This window comes from Haemorhous mexicanus, chromosome 5, assembly GCF_027477595.1.
Source record: "Haemorhous mexicanus isolate bHaeMex1 chromosome 5, bHaeMex1.pri, whole genome shotgun sequence".
NCBI classification, from domain to species: Eukaryota; Metazoa; Chordata; class Aves; order Passeriformes; family Fringillidae; genus Haemorhous; species Haemorhous mexicanus.
This window is the reverse complement of record NC_082345.1, coordinates 56,853,242-56,867,060: the sequence shown is the minus strand read 5'-3', so window position 1 is coordinate 56,867,060 and position 13,819 is coordinate 56,853,242. Positions and strand designations below refer to the sequence as shown.

At 37.3% G+C, this 13,819-nt stretch overlaps 1 protein-coding gene across 6 annotated transcripts in view; it reads right to left on the bottom strand.

The window, feature by feature from the left end:
• Window positions 1-489: 489 nt before the first annotated feature.
• IL17REL (interleukin 17 receptor E like) overlaps window positions 490-13,819 on the bottom strand; it is a 44,452-nt gene continuing 31,122 nt past the window's right edge. Inside the window, exons 9-17 of one of the 6 annotated variants that reach the window (XM_059847253.1) lie at window positions 13,040-13,094; window positions 12,204-12,367; window positions 9,932-9,976; window positions 9,220-9,277; window positions 8,745-8,890; window positions 6,214-6,273; window positions 5,102-5,159; window positions 2,399-2,453; window positions 490-1,438 (exon numbers count right to left, since the gene is read on the bottom strand). In XM_059847253.1, the coding sequence (XP_059703236.1) occupies window positions 1,411-1,438; window positions 2,399-2,453; window positions 5,102-5,159; window positions 6,214-6,273; window positions 8,745-8,890; window positions 9,220-9,277; window positions 9,932-9,976; window positions 12,204-12,367; window positions 13,040-13,094 (669 nt within the window). In that variant the 3' untranslated portion in view covers window positions 490-1,410. Of the gene's footprint in view, window positions 1,439-2,398; window positions 2,454-5,101; window positions 5,160-6,213; window positions 6,274-8,744; window positions 8,891-9,219; window positions 9,278-9,931; window positions 9,980-12,203; window positions 12,368-13,039; window positions 13,095-13,819 lie in introns of all 6 variants that reach the window. The other 5 variants (XM_059847252.1, XM_059847254.1, XM_059847256.1 and 2 more) reach the window with 5 other exon arrangements.

The following is a 13,819-nucleotide window of genomic DNA, read 5'->3' as shown; positions in this document are numbered from 1 at the left end:
TCATAAAGTTGATCTTAAGATATCATGGCAATAAAAATCACTTTGTACCAATCAACCTTTCCTGCAGAAAAGGCTTCCACTGGAAGAAAGAAAGGTTCAGAAGACTGAAGAGAGTAGAGTTGTGATGCTCTCTCAGCTGGATGGCTGAATGTCTTGTTCCTGGCTACAGCCTGAAAGTATTAGAGGAAAAGCAGGGTAGGTCAGAGCCTCGAGTTCACAAAGAAAGTAGCTAAGTGCTCTAGGAATGCTGCCCTGCCACGTCTGCTTTTGGAGCTGCAGCACTGCTAGGAATGAGACTAGATCTAATAGATGTGCAGTCTAAACAATAAAGCTTTCCTATCAAAGGAGTCAAGCAGAGCTTGACCTCTCCAGGGCACCTCAAAAATTCTTGTGTTTCAATACAGTGGATATGTCTCTTACACCATACTGTGTAAAAGTGTCAATGAATGTCTTGAAACAAAACAAAACAATTTTTTAAAACCCCACACATTCAAATGGAAAATATTTTTTATTGATCAGCTTCTTGTTCTCTTACTCCTCACCCATATTCCATGATTTCACATGATCAATTCCACATGGTTTCAGGATATGCTATTAATCATCTTTTATTTTACTTTATTCCAATGTTACACAACAGGAAGCGTGTTTGACAGGACTATTCAGTGAAATAAAGGCCAAATATTTGTTAATCAGTACAGTGTGTAATATTATCCTGAACAATTGAGTATAAATACTGATATAATGGGGAAAAACATTTCCATTATTTCCATTAAACTGTTTCCTTCTAGACCAGATTTCCACAAGACAGTTTTAAATAGCTATCAAACCAAAGACATGTACCACCTCAGACAAATAGGAAAATTATCTCCAAGGCAAACACAAATGCAAACACAGAAAGCAGTTGTGAGATATGCTTAAAGAACATGGTCTGTCATGGTGAGGTCATCAGAATGGCATGAGAAAATCAAGACAGGAAATTGCAAAGAATAATGTATCAAAGCTGAGAAAACTTCTTCCACTATTCATTTCTCAAAAACTTTTGCTTATGGTTTAAAAATGAAAGCTACCAACAAGAAGATCTGAAATACTTGTTCTATAGGTACACAAAGTACCATGAAAGTATTCACTTATAGCATGTTTTGTATAAAATACAATTTAGATGGGAAATGTGGACCTGATTTTCCAGGTGATCTAAGACCGTTTTTTTTAAATACTGGGAAATAAGGAATCCTAATCTGAATTTGTCATATTAGAGTAGGCTCAACTTGCTAAATTCTTCACTCATGAGAATAATCTCACAGTAATTGGAAACTACTGTCATGAGAGATGACCAGTTAGACCAGATTTGCAAGTTGCACCAAAATACAATGTTGAGAAGATACTGAGGACCTTGAAAACATGTTGTTAAATTCAATGCAAGGACTCCACACTCTTCATCCTAGGATAAAAACACAAGAGGAAAGAAGATTGTTGTTATTTTCTCTAAAGTGTGAAAAAGTTCATTTCTATATAGTTGGTTTAAAATACCAAATCTAACCATTTGTCTACAGCTTGTGTACTTGACTGTCACAGTTCAAACAGTGCTTATATGAACAAATAAACAAAAACAGATACTTTATTCTAAGTGGTATCTTCTGACAAGGGAAAAGCCAAAGACTGCCTCAAGGCAAGGATGGCAGGCCCTACTCAACCACAAGATTTGCAGCGCTTTTGCAAGGCTGCATCTTTTCCCCATCTTTGAACAAGACTTTTTCAGACCATCTCTATTTTCTCTGGAGTTCTAGGTATCTCCCACTTTTCCAGGTTGCCTCTGAAAGGGGTCCTTAAAGGAAGAGAATTTTTAAGCGCTCAGGGTCTACCAAATTATACCTCCATGGGCTGCATTATTTACTGGTTTGTCCATAGCCTAGGAGAGGTGTTTTGTAAAGGACCGTGGCAATAAGAAGCAGCACTGGAACAGCTGAGCAGACATGTCTAATCAGTGAGAGCACAGAGGGATCTGACCTGCCTGCAAATGTCAGTGAGAAAGCAGGGGACAGGGGCTAATAATGCACAGCACATCTGAACTTATTTCAGGACTCTTGAAGGCTGTGTTGTTACCTTACAAACTTCTCACTGCCACTGGTTATTTGCCTCCCTTTCTCCTCACTTTGGCAGCAAGGCAGCTACCTCTGATTCCAGACTAAACGCAAAGAGAGAAAGCAAGAGAAGAGAGCACAGAAGCAGGGAATGTCTTCAGTGGGAAAGGGAGAGTTAAGAACCTGATATTCCTTCTAGCTATATACAAAATTCATTCAAATATTCCTTCTGTGCCTGTAACAAGGCCAGTGATATGGTTTCAAGATTAAAAATACCATCCATTCCCACAGATGTTTGAAACTGTAAATTAGATGGATACCTGTGTGTCATGGCTTTTGGTGGGTTTCCATCACTGTATGACTGACCATGAAAACCTGAGGGAACAAGTTCAAATATAGGTTGCCATTTTGTTTTCATTATGATTCACATATTTATTCTCAGAGTAACTGATATGGGTTATTGTTTCATACAAAATACATAAATTTCTTATTTTATAGGGGAAATAATGTCTCAAAATGCTTGGCTTTATTAAATAGAATCCAGAAAAGTGGCCCAAAGAAATAGAAAATTTGAAAGGAGCACAAAGTATTGCCTCCAAGTCAATGCTATTAAATGCAAATTTTAAAAAAACCCACCACATTATTTTCCCATTTCCATCCATTGTAGAGTAAACAACACCAAGCCATTGTAATTCCCAAAGTACAGCTTTATAGAAAATATAGAAAAAAATAAGTTACAGCTTTATAGAAAAATGCTATCCACTGTAGAATAATAAATTATACATGCCAGAAAGCTATTCTTAAAGCCTGGGTAAAGAGCAGCTTTCCTGATGGTTAGACACAATGACTTTTTTATAATAGCTGTTGTTATGACTCGAATCTTGTTTTTTAATAACATCATAAGTCTTCTGAACACACTGACAGTGCTTGGTATCTTTAACAGTAACACTTAACATGCACATTTCTATTTTGCAAAGATGTGCACAGTATATATTTTCACTATTTCACTCTGCCATTACAAGATTATTTGTCATTTGCTTTGACATTTGTATAAACCATGTTGTCACAGATTACAGACAAATCTCAAGGTTAATATTACCTTCACTTTTACATGGATGGCTTTTCTTAATGTCCTAGGCCCAAACAAAATAGCATCCCAGTGTAACAATTATCACCCTTGGTGACTCTTTTAAAAAACTTTCATCACATCCTGATTTTAAAAGGCTAGTGTTTAAGAAATATCTTTGTTATAGAAAATATGCATTAAAGAATACAAGAGCCCTTAGTAGTTTTGCTCCCACTGATATATTAAAAATCTTACACCTGAGAAGCAGCTGGTGGCTTCCAATGACTCATTAAGAACATTGGAATTCTTGCAGTGAGACAGACCAACCCAGTTCAGTGTCCCACCTCTGACACTGACTTGTACCATCTTGCTTACAGGGAGATTTTGGGAACACTGGTCCACAGATAGAGACTAATTATCTACCAATTAATGTAGACCACATTATCCCAAAACCATAAATTATGTCAGCATCCATGAAGCATGAGGTTAATGTACCTCATGCAGAGCTGTTACTAAGCACTTGTGTTGACAAAACGAGATTGCTTTATTAGTTTACTCAAACACAGTGATCACATAAAGTTCTGACATTCTTGATAAGTGCACATTTTCTCCTTTTGTTTTTGAATCTCCACAAATTCCTAATCAGAAGGAAAAAACCTCAAAAAACAAAAACAACCAACAAAAACCCCACACAAAAACATACAAGCAAAGCAAAAAAACAAACCAAACAAACAAGCTTGTGAGAAAAAGTTCGCTATTTAAATATTTAAATCAAATATTGTTGACAAAAAGTTCTTTAGTCAGCTTTTAATGTTCTGCTATTTTCATTTACTGCACAGACACATTCTCTCCTACTATGAGGTGCAGGGAAATTCCAAGACTGCCATCTCTAGAGCTTTTAATTATTTTACATGCTTTTGTCATACTCTGCATTTTTAAATGGAAAATATGAAAAATGAAAATGCATCCACAGTGTATGAACCACAACACTGGTTATTTAATTTATTCATCGTGAGTGAGCTTGTTACAAGTTTTTCAGTGGAGAAGAAACCTGAACTAGCATTATACAAATGATTACACAGGGATCTACACTCAGACTACAAATTCAAGCTCCCTTCTTTTTATTATCAGGCTTCCAAATATAAAGCTGTAGTTAACTGACAGGTGTTTTTAGACAATGGGGAAAATCTGTCACAGGACTTACAATATTTACAGTGAACTAGAAGGAGATGGTTGGTTGCTTGGTTGCTAGGTTGCTTGGTTGTGTGAGTTTGGGGAAGTGTTTTTGGCAATGCTCAGATTGAGGCTTCTCTCATCATGATTCCTTTTAGATTATTTAGTTCTAAATTAGTCAATCCACTGCTGTACTGTTCACCATAAACCCCATATAATCAGTTTGCTCCTAACTCACTAATTTCTACAACACCTTGCTTTCATGGCTTGGAGGGTTTAGAACATTCTGGCTCCATAGTGTGTCTGAGTGTACCTCAAATCACAAAAATAATAATAACAATATCCAGAAGCAAACCTCTCTTTACTGGGAAGTGGAGGGAAATGCTGCTGTCCCATTTGCAGGGGGGGGAACTCACAGCAGGGCTGTGCTGCAGTCACTGTAACGGCAGCAGTGTGTGCCTCTTGCCAAGGTGTGATTTTGGCTAGTTACCTCATGTACATACAGGTGTGACACACAGAAACTGGCACGAGGTGAAAAATTCACCCAGGAAGCAGAGGCAGCAGGCAGCACACAAGCTGCCCTTGCAGAGCTAATGAACGTAGCTCCTGAGGTATATGAGTCTGCTGTCTAGAAAGGACTCTGAGCTTGTCTAGCTCTCATGCACACATCCACATTCAGTCAGGGCAATCCCACCTCAGTTTCCCAGTGAGAACACACTTCACCTGAAATGTGCTCTTGTACAGAATCAAGACCCAAGCTTCTTTTGTTAACATGCCTACTTACCACAGTAGGTATCGCAGATCTGCAGTGGGACTGAATAATCTACATCTGTTCTCCAGCCCTTTCAAAAGAAAGAATTGAGGCTTATTCCCCTTTCAGCAGAGCTGTTACTAAGCACTTGTGTTGACAAAATGAGATTGCTTTATTAGTTTACTCAAGTGACTGCATTTTGAATCTGTTTTTAAATATACACATATGGGAATTGCTGGTCTAGTGTAGATAAAGTGAGTTGCAATCACTTTTAAGTCTCTAAATGATAGAGCTAATCATAATTTTTGTTGTTATTGTTGCCTGACATTTAACATCTTACTTACAAAATAAATAATTTATGCAGAAAATTATCTGTCTCCCTACCAAATTTCTTTTCTCACTAGGGAAAGAAGTACTACTCTCATTACTCAGAAGGCTTTTGCCAATCTCACTTTCATCTTCTCTCTTTCTTCCCAGCAGCAGAAGGTAAAGCTGAGAAGGGCCTTCTAGAGCAGCTACTGAAGCCTCAGAGCTCCACTCTCACTTTCATTTCTTTCAGTGTCTGCTGAGAACATGAACTCCAGAGAGGCATAAACCTATCAGCTTCATGCTCATTTTCTATGAACAAAATTTCTTAATGAAGTTTTTCTACAGAAATAGGGTGCAGAAATGCAGAAATGTCAGAAATAATTTGCTCAGTTCTACTTTCCTGGGTGCTAATTCTAGGACACCATGCACTTGCTGTGCTGTTTACTATATGCCTCACCTTTTCTAGTCAATGTCAATTTTTAAAAATTCATCTATTATTTATTTGGATCTTTTGATAGCTTGGAACTTTTTTTTTTTTTTAAAGGAACACATAAAGACAGGATTAGCAATATGCTGATGATATCCTTTTATCTGCCACTGACAAAGGAGCAAGATCGCAGAGAGCAACTTTTCAGTTCATTAATGTCATCTCAAAGAAAAGTGGTGGCAGCATACCAAGCTTTAAATAATGCTCTTTGCCAACTCAATTTGCACAGTAATCAGATTTAGCTGGGAGGAGAAAGCAGTGAGAATACCTGCTGGTTTGCTTGGTGTTTTAATGATTTGTTTATTAGTTTATTTTGTACAGGGTACCTGTCAAAAAGCAAGACACATACCTGAATGCAAATTGTTGACCCACACATTTCCTGTGACATAGTGATTGAAACAGAATCTCCCTAATGAATAAAAAAAAAGAAATTGAAAAACACTATTTTCCATACCCAGAAAAAAGAAAACATACTGTGTCTCTCCAGTTCTTTGCTTTGGTTTCCAATAATGCTATTAGTGGTCTACCCTGTTAGAAAATTAATGGAAGGTGATTTATTTTCAGAGCTAACCCCAGATCTCAATGACCACAAGCAGCTGGTGTAGTTTTGCCAAGCACAGTGTGGCAGCACAGGAAGAGGGATAATGTTACTGCATTTTGTGGAGCATCACAAGGAGGACACTCTCCCCCCACTGCTTGCTTCCTCCCATCATCTTCACTTCTTTTCCCTGGTGCATGAGCTGAAGGAATGACCCTGTCTTTACAGTTCTTCTGGACTTCTCATCCCATTGTATGCAGAGAACAAACTGAGCCTTAGGGTAAAATTGTCCAAAATGACTGGCTTGACATTTAGTATTTGATTGATTATGGTTTGTCCTCAAAATAATGTCTGTTACTCCACCAATAGCTATGCATCCTACACCACTCTCTTCAGGGTGGCAAACTCCTAAAGTAATTTGGGGGAAATTAGGTGAAGATATCCAAGCATGACTGAAGAGGAATTAGTAGTTAGAGGATCAACATTGGTTTCTGGGAACACAGAGTGAGGTCTTGATGAAAACTTTGTGTATACTGCTCATGGTGTTGAGACAGGAACTGTATGTAATTTACATGGGGTCTCATTCTGTCACAGTAGCAGAGGACATAACAACTCTTTACCAAAGGGAAGAAAACAGCATTTTTAAATGCATCAGTGCCTCCATGAAAAACACACTTCAATATCTAGCTGTGATTTATTGGTGCTCCACCATTACCCCTTTCACTTAGCTATTCACACAGGGAGCCTTTAAAACAGAAAATATAAACTCCACAGATTTCATGAGAAATAGACCAGCTGAAGGGAACCTTCCTTGAGTGTTGACAACTTTTCTACAAGATCTCCATCTCAGCCAGTAATACAGCATTTTCCAGACAGCTTTTTCTTTAGAACAGACTTTTGATATTACCACCAATGCCCTCTGTGGTCTGTGTTAATTAGGATAGCTGTTTTTTTCCCAGGCCTTTTGCAATGATTATTCAGCTCTGGGAACTCCTAGAGGAGCAAGTTATTATCTTCCATTTTTGCATGTCCTCAGATTGAGCTGAGTTGGAAAACTCTTTTTATCAGCTGTTCTGTTACATTCAGCACCAGAGGTACAATAACAATCTAAACTGATCCACTAGAAAACAAATTCAGCATTCAGTGTCCAGCCCATCATGTTAAGTGCTTGTTCATAACTGCCTGGCATGTGCACTCTTCCCACTATAAGAATCACAAGTACCTGAAAAAGGCACAGTTTTTATGGGTCCCTGCATAGTGACAAATAAGTACAGCTAGAATATACCTTACAGAGAGGACAGATGTAGGAGCTGTGCTTGTGTGTCCTAAAGCACATTCCCTGCAGCGGAGTGAAGTCAACAGGCATAGCCAGGAGTAACAATTCAAATCACAATATCTAGATTTCTCAAATTTCTCAAAATTCATCATGTGCCAACTCATGTACCTGGTCAGTGAAGCAGAGACAGCAGGAGCACATATTTAGCAGTGGACCTGAGAGTACTGAGGAGCTGGCTGCTGAACCAGATGGATGTATTTCAGCATGGTGGTCCTAGTAGCTACTAGGATCTATCCTGCTAATATTCTCCTGTTCAAAAAATAATACTATGGCCTCTCTTTTGCTCTTTGACCTCACTTTCTAAATGTGTCTCTCAGAAGATCACAGTTTGGGCCAACAAGGTAACTGATAGGCAGGGTTAAAGGGCAAACCACAGTAATGCACTGAAAATGTATGGGACATTGACTAAGTTGCAAGGAATGAGGCTCTCATGACTAGCTGCTGCCTGCAACTGAAATCTGACCCTCCCATAATCCTTCCCCACTCTGTCCCCATTTTGTTGGAAGAAGCAGTTGTGTAGCCACACAATCAGCTGGCTCAAAAAAGATAATTTGGCTGTAAACAAACCTTTTTTGCATGTTAAGTTTGTATTGGCAGCTGTGATATTTAGAGTTCATCATGGATTGATGTCTCATACATTTCATGATGTGTGATTTGCCAGGTCAGCTATATCAGTGACTCATATATGAAATAATACCAGTAACATTTGCTATATACATAATTCAAATACCACACTACAAAAATGACATTAAAAGATGATTAAAGTTCCACTCAATAGTCACACCATTTGATGTGACTCATTTGACTTTAGGATCTTAATTTATTTCTTGTTTCAGTGTGAGATCAGATTTAGAACTACAGGCTTTTAAAATGTTCCAGTAATTGTTCCAATATGTACATGGTTTATTAATGCATTCAAGCTGCAGAACAATATATGGAATAATAAATGAATGAAGTTAGGTATGTTTAAAAGCCTTAAAATGTTTAAGAAATAATATATACAAACCACAGAGACTGAATGGTGCATCCCAAGAGATTCGCACGAAGCCATCTGCGTCCTGTTACACACAAGCACTGAGAACTGTGCCTTGCTTTGGGATGTGAAGAAAACTTGTATTTGTTCTGCAACTGCAGCAGTCCTCATTTTCCAGGCTGATATTAGGGGAAAATACTTACTTTTAGATGTACAAGGACCATACAGTATATTCTAAAATGTATGCCTAAAATAAAAACTTTTTGTATTTTTAAGTGTTATCTAATGATATGTAAGCAATTATTTTGATTCCTACAAATTACTTTTTATACTGATGAACACTAGATCTACTGAGGACACATAGAAGTAACAAGCTGTCAAGTCTCTTTGACTTAGTTTACAATTCACAGTGCTGTTGAACATTTCTCACTTAAGAGACAGCTCATATCTAGTGATTTAAATATTTTCCACAATATAATGTTATGCAATTTTAAAAATGTATATTTACCTGGAAATTCTCCATGAGCAAATGGACATTTAATCCAAGATCCTCGTTTGGTTGTAAACTGAAAGCAAAGAAATCTGTTATGAAAACTGGATTTTCCATTTCAATCTGTGGCAAAATATTCAACTAGTGATGATCAGGGCATTCCAGAAAGTTGCAGAACATTAATTCACAGTTTTCCTCCTTTAGTGTATCTTCCAACCCTTGACTTAAATTAGATCCCCTAATTCTTCAGGTATTTATAATCATGCATATTTTACAGAAATATCTCATTCCATTGACTTAAAAGTAATCTAAAAGAAAATAATAATATGCCTAATTGGCCTTATTTGGCTTTTTTCTTCTCAACTAGAATAGTAAGAGATTCTCTATTAAATGTACTGTGTTGATAATTTTATTTTCAAATATTTACTATAAAAAACTTTATAGGTTAAGTTTAGCACATTCTTCAGAGTTTGCATTGACCAAAACCTTTTTTTTCTGCTTTTCTTAAACAGAAAAAAAGGAAGGGAACAATCTGACCTGTGTCCTATCTATCATTGCTGTTGCACTTCAAAACAATCACCTTCTAATCTAATCCTTCACTTTTCCTTCATTCCAGTTCCCATTTATCAGAGCTATGAAACAAAATATTGATCACAAAGAACATCAGCAGCTCATTTATTTTAGAGACAGAAGGGCAGTTAATATGTGTTTTACAAAGAAATTCCTTTACCTTCATGCAAAGTCTTGGGTGAGTGTCCACACGAGAATATTTAACCTGCTGGAAGACAGAGCACTCACCATTAGCTAGTTTTATTAACTAGTTTCACAAAATCAACTACTGAGATTTTCATGGCTTGATTACTGCAAAGGTAATTGGTCTGTTCAATTCATAAACACCCCAGGAAGTTAATCAGATAAAGTGGTTAGAAACAACTGCTGCTTTGGATTGCTGAATAGTTTACTTCTTTTTATCTGCAATATGTAGCATTTTTTATGGTCAGACTGATCCATTAGAGCTAAATTAATTGATTCTATGGTGGCTTGTGCAAAATTCTGATTACAAAGTCAAATTGTTTCAACCCCTTATTTAAACAACTCATCAGAACACTTAAACATAAATCCAAAAGTATTCCACCATCAGTTGAGAAATCTTTGACTTTCCATACCCATATTTCAGAACAGTGAAACATAGGCTGAATTTTAGAAATCCACTTAAGCAATCCACAAAATGGTTTTTTCTTGATTAACAGTTGTTTACCCACCAAGGGCTTCACCACAAAGAGCCTTGTCTTATATAAACAATAGCTACACACGTTGCTCTACACATGATCCTACCTAAAAAAACCCTCTTGCTCAAGTGACTGAGCACCCTACACAGCCAAACCCTTCCTTCCTGTAACTGCTTTTGAGAACATAACAGTGTCCCAGGAGACAGTTCTGTAGGAGTCTGCTCAGACCTGGAGACAGCTTTCTCATTGACAGAGAAAGCCCAGCCTCAGTTAGGAGTGATGCAGCTTTTGTGCCTAAGTCAGTACATGTGCATAGTATTAGAGTGTGTGGCCTTGTCTGGATTTACAGGGCAGCTGGTCCTATCTGAGGAATCTGCAGTAGCTTCCAGCATACTACAGAGATGGTTTTCAGGGTTACAGTACAATAAATGGGCCAAATTCAGTACAATAAATGGGCCGATGGACCTTGTGGGTCCCTTCCAGCCCAGGACACTCTGTGATTCTATGATTAATATGAATTTTCAGTCATTAAATGCAATCAGTAAATACAGAAAAACACTCATACTCTGTAATAAATTTGATTTCTGCTCTGGTGACAGATACAACCATTACCAGCCAGACCCCATTTTAGTCTTATTTTCTTTTTCTCCCTTTTTCTCTCCTGCAAGCAATAAATTGTACTTGTTGCCAGCAGATGAATAATCCCACAGGGATCACTCACATCTAGAATTAAATTAATCTGTTTTTTCAAGATCAAAGCTTTGTTGGAACTCATAAATGATGAATCTGAACAATCACTAAATGCTTGGCCAGGAGTTCCTAATCACAAAAGCATTCGACAGCCTTGAGTCAGCCCCACCCCCTCCCCAGTCATGTCATCAGAAGAATAATATTAATCCAAAAGTTTCAGAATTAATCTCTTGTGTTTGATTTTTTTTTTTTTTGCCTTTTCTGTTGTTACTTTAAGTTTACTGCCTTCTCTCCACAATCAGGCAAGCCTGAAACTTACTTTTCATAGTAAAACGAATTCTAATCAACCTCAAAAAGCCAGAGCATTCAGTACCATCAGATTTCAGATTGAAGTGTTCAGCCATTCAAGACATATGCATTTGAAAACCCTTCTCTACTTGAGAAAATAAGTGCAGGAAGAACTAAGGGACACAATATTTCAGCACCCACAGTTTCAAGACATTGGACCAGGTTGAGGAAGGCACTTCAGGAAGATCTTAATTACAAAACAGTTGTGCCCTACCAAAGTACTGTTATGTCTCTAGAAATACGTAAAGAGATTTAGCTTCATCTAATTTATATTTCTGCTGTCTAAATGTCAAACATCTACATCTGATCTAATCACAAGAGACTCTTGTGACAGTAAAAAGAAGGTGGTACTCTCAGAGAGAAATCCCTCCAACCTACTATGCCTATCTACAGATGAGAAGAGTTGTCCTCACAGTGTGTCTCCCTTACTTTAAAGGGAACCTGACATGAACTATAAATAAAAAGCAGATCCTATTTACCCCAAAGAATGTTTAGCAAACATTACTAGCTGCCCAGTCATCTCCACTTGTTATTTCTTTATAATGACTCAGTGACTATTTTGAATAAATCATGTGATTAGTGTGCAAGAACAGACTGTGATTATGAATAGTTTTAAGTATCAGAGAAGAAGAGAGGAATTTGTAACTGCTCTTATTCCAAAGTCTAGCTCTTCACATTATGCCTTTGGTGATGCCTTTCAATCTCACAGTTTGAATTAATCCACACAGCTCTTACTTTCTCAGAAGAATTTTTGAAAGATTTTTCTATATCTTCACAATGGTCATTCGACTTGCTGAACCTGCATAGGTTAACCATGACAAGGACAGGACAGGCTGGCTCCCAGGCAAGGGTTTGTGTTGATGGATTATAAACAATACTGTCCCAAAGCACGTGTGTATCTGTGCACAAAGAGAAAAGGGAAACATTATTCCAAATGTCCAGACAGGAATCAACACAGTTAATAAATCTGGTACCTCTACATGTGCTTTAAACCAAAATCTTGGACTTAACACAATAAAACACTTTTTAGCCCACACTTTTTTCTATTTGCCTGGTAAAAAAATTACTTTCATATGTGCAAATAAGACAATTTCTTTTTCTGTTTTGCTGTTTCTTTCTGAGCTGTCATCTCAGACCAATTTCTGATATTGATGGAATATTTGTGTGAATAATTTCCTGTTAAGCATAGAACTCATTTATAGTTAACGTTCTCCTTTTTCAACTCCTCACTTCCTCCTTTAAGTTGGATATTGGACACCCTCAAATGTCTCCTTGAAGCCCTCTTCTCACACCACTTCTAAGCTGACCTTTTATTCTTTCTGCCCAGTTTGCGTGTAACTTGAGAAAATGTGGGAAATGACTAGGAAGTTACTTAGTGTTTTTGTTGGCATAAACTCGGTGAATTATTTGGTCTGAAAGTGATTTCATCTACCCACAGTAAAACAAACCCATATGATTATTTCCTTGAAGTTTTGCAATATGTTATTTTCAGTGTAGATTAATTTAAACTATGACATACTAATGGGGCTGCTGAAAGTCACTCCTATAAAGAGTAAGCACACAGTACTTGCCATTTTCAAAGGGGCAAAGTTGTATCCTCCTTGCATCTGGAAGTGCCAGCCAACCCTACAACCAAACAGTGGACATCAGTTAGAGCTTGTCAGAGACACACGTTTTTAACATTTCAGGTAGAATGTGACAGAAAATTTTCCTGCCAAAGATAAGGATGCTCTGTTTGTTAGAAAGCTTTGGAGGTCATTTTTTAAAGAAGTTTTGCACCATTTCTTTATTTTGTTGCTCATCAAAAGAGGCATTGAACAAAGGTGATCCCTTCTAACACTATATTCCTATTTCTAAGTTGCATATTTGGTCCAATTTCATTTAGAAAATCTTCCAGTTTGATTTTCATTAAGTTTCTTACAGTGTCATTACTTTCTAGGGAAATCAAAACATTCAATAATCATAAAATAAGATCTCCTGGCCTGGGCAATGGTAAAGGATGCATCCTTAAAATCTGAAGACTTACACCTAACCCAATCTTCAAGTATATGTGTATGGCTGCTGCTATGTCCTATTTATTTAGATTCATGTGCAAATGTTTCTGTTATTTGGAGTTCCCATCTGTTTGCTCAGCAATCCTATTGCAGAATTTTCTATGTGTAGACTGAGAGAAATAAAATTTTTCTAGTGATCTCATATTTTCAGAGTGGAATGAAAAATTCCCTAGACTTCAACAAGAATTTTTGGTTCAGCTTGCCTGTTTAGGTAGGTGATTTTAGTCCCACAATGTACACATCTAAGTGTCACTAAAGTGCCCAAATTACTGTCACAGTAGCCTTATGAAGACCTAG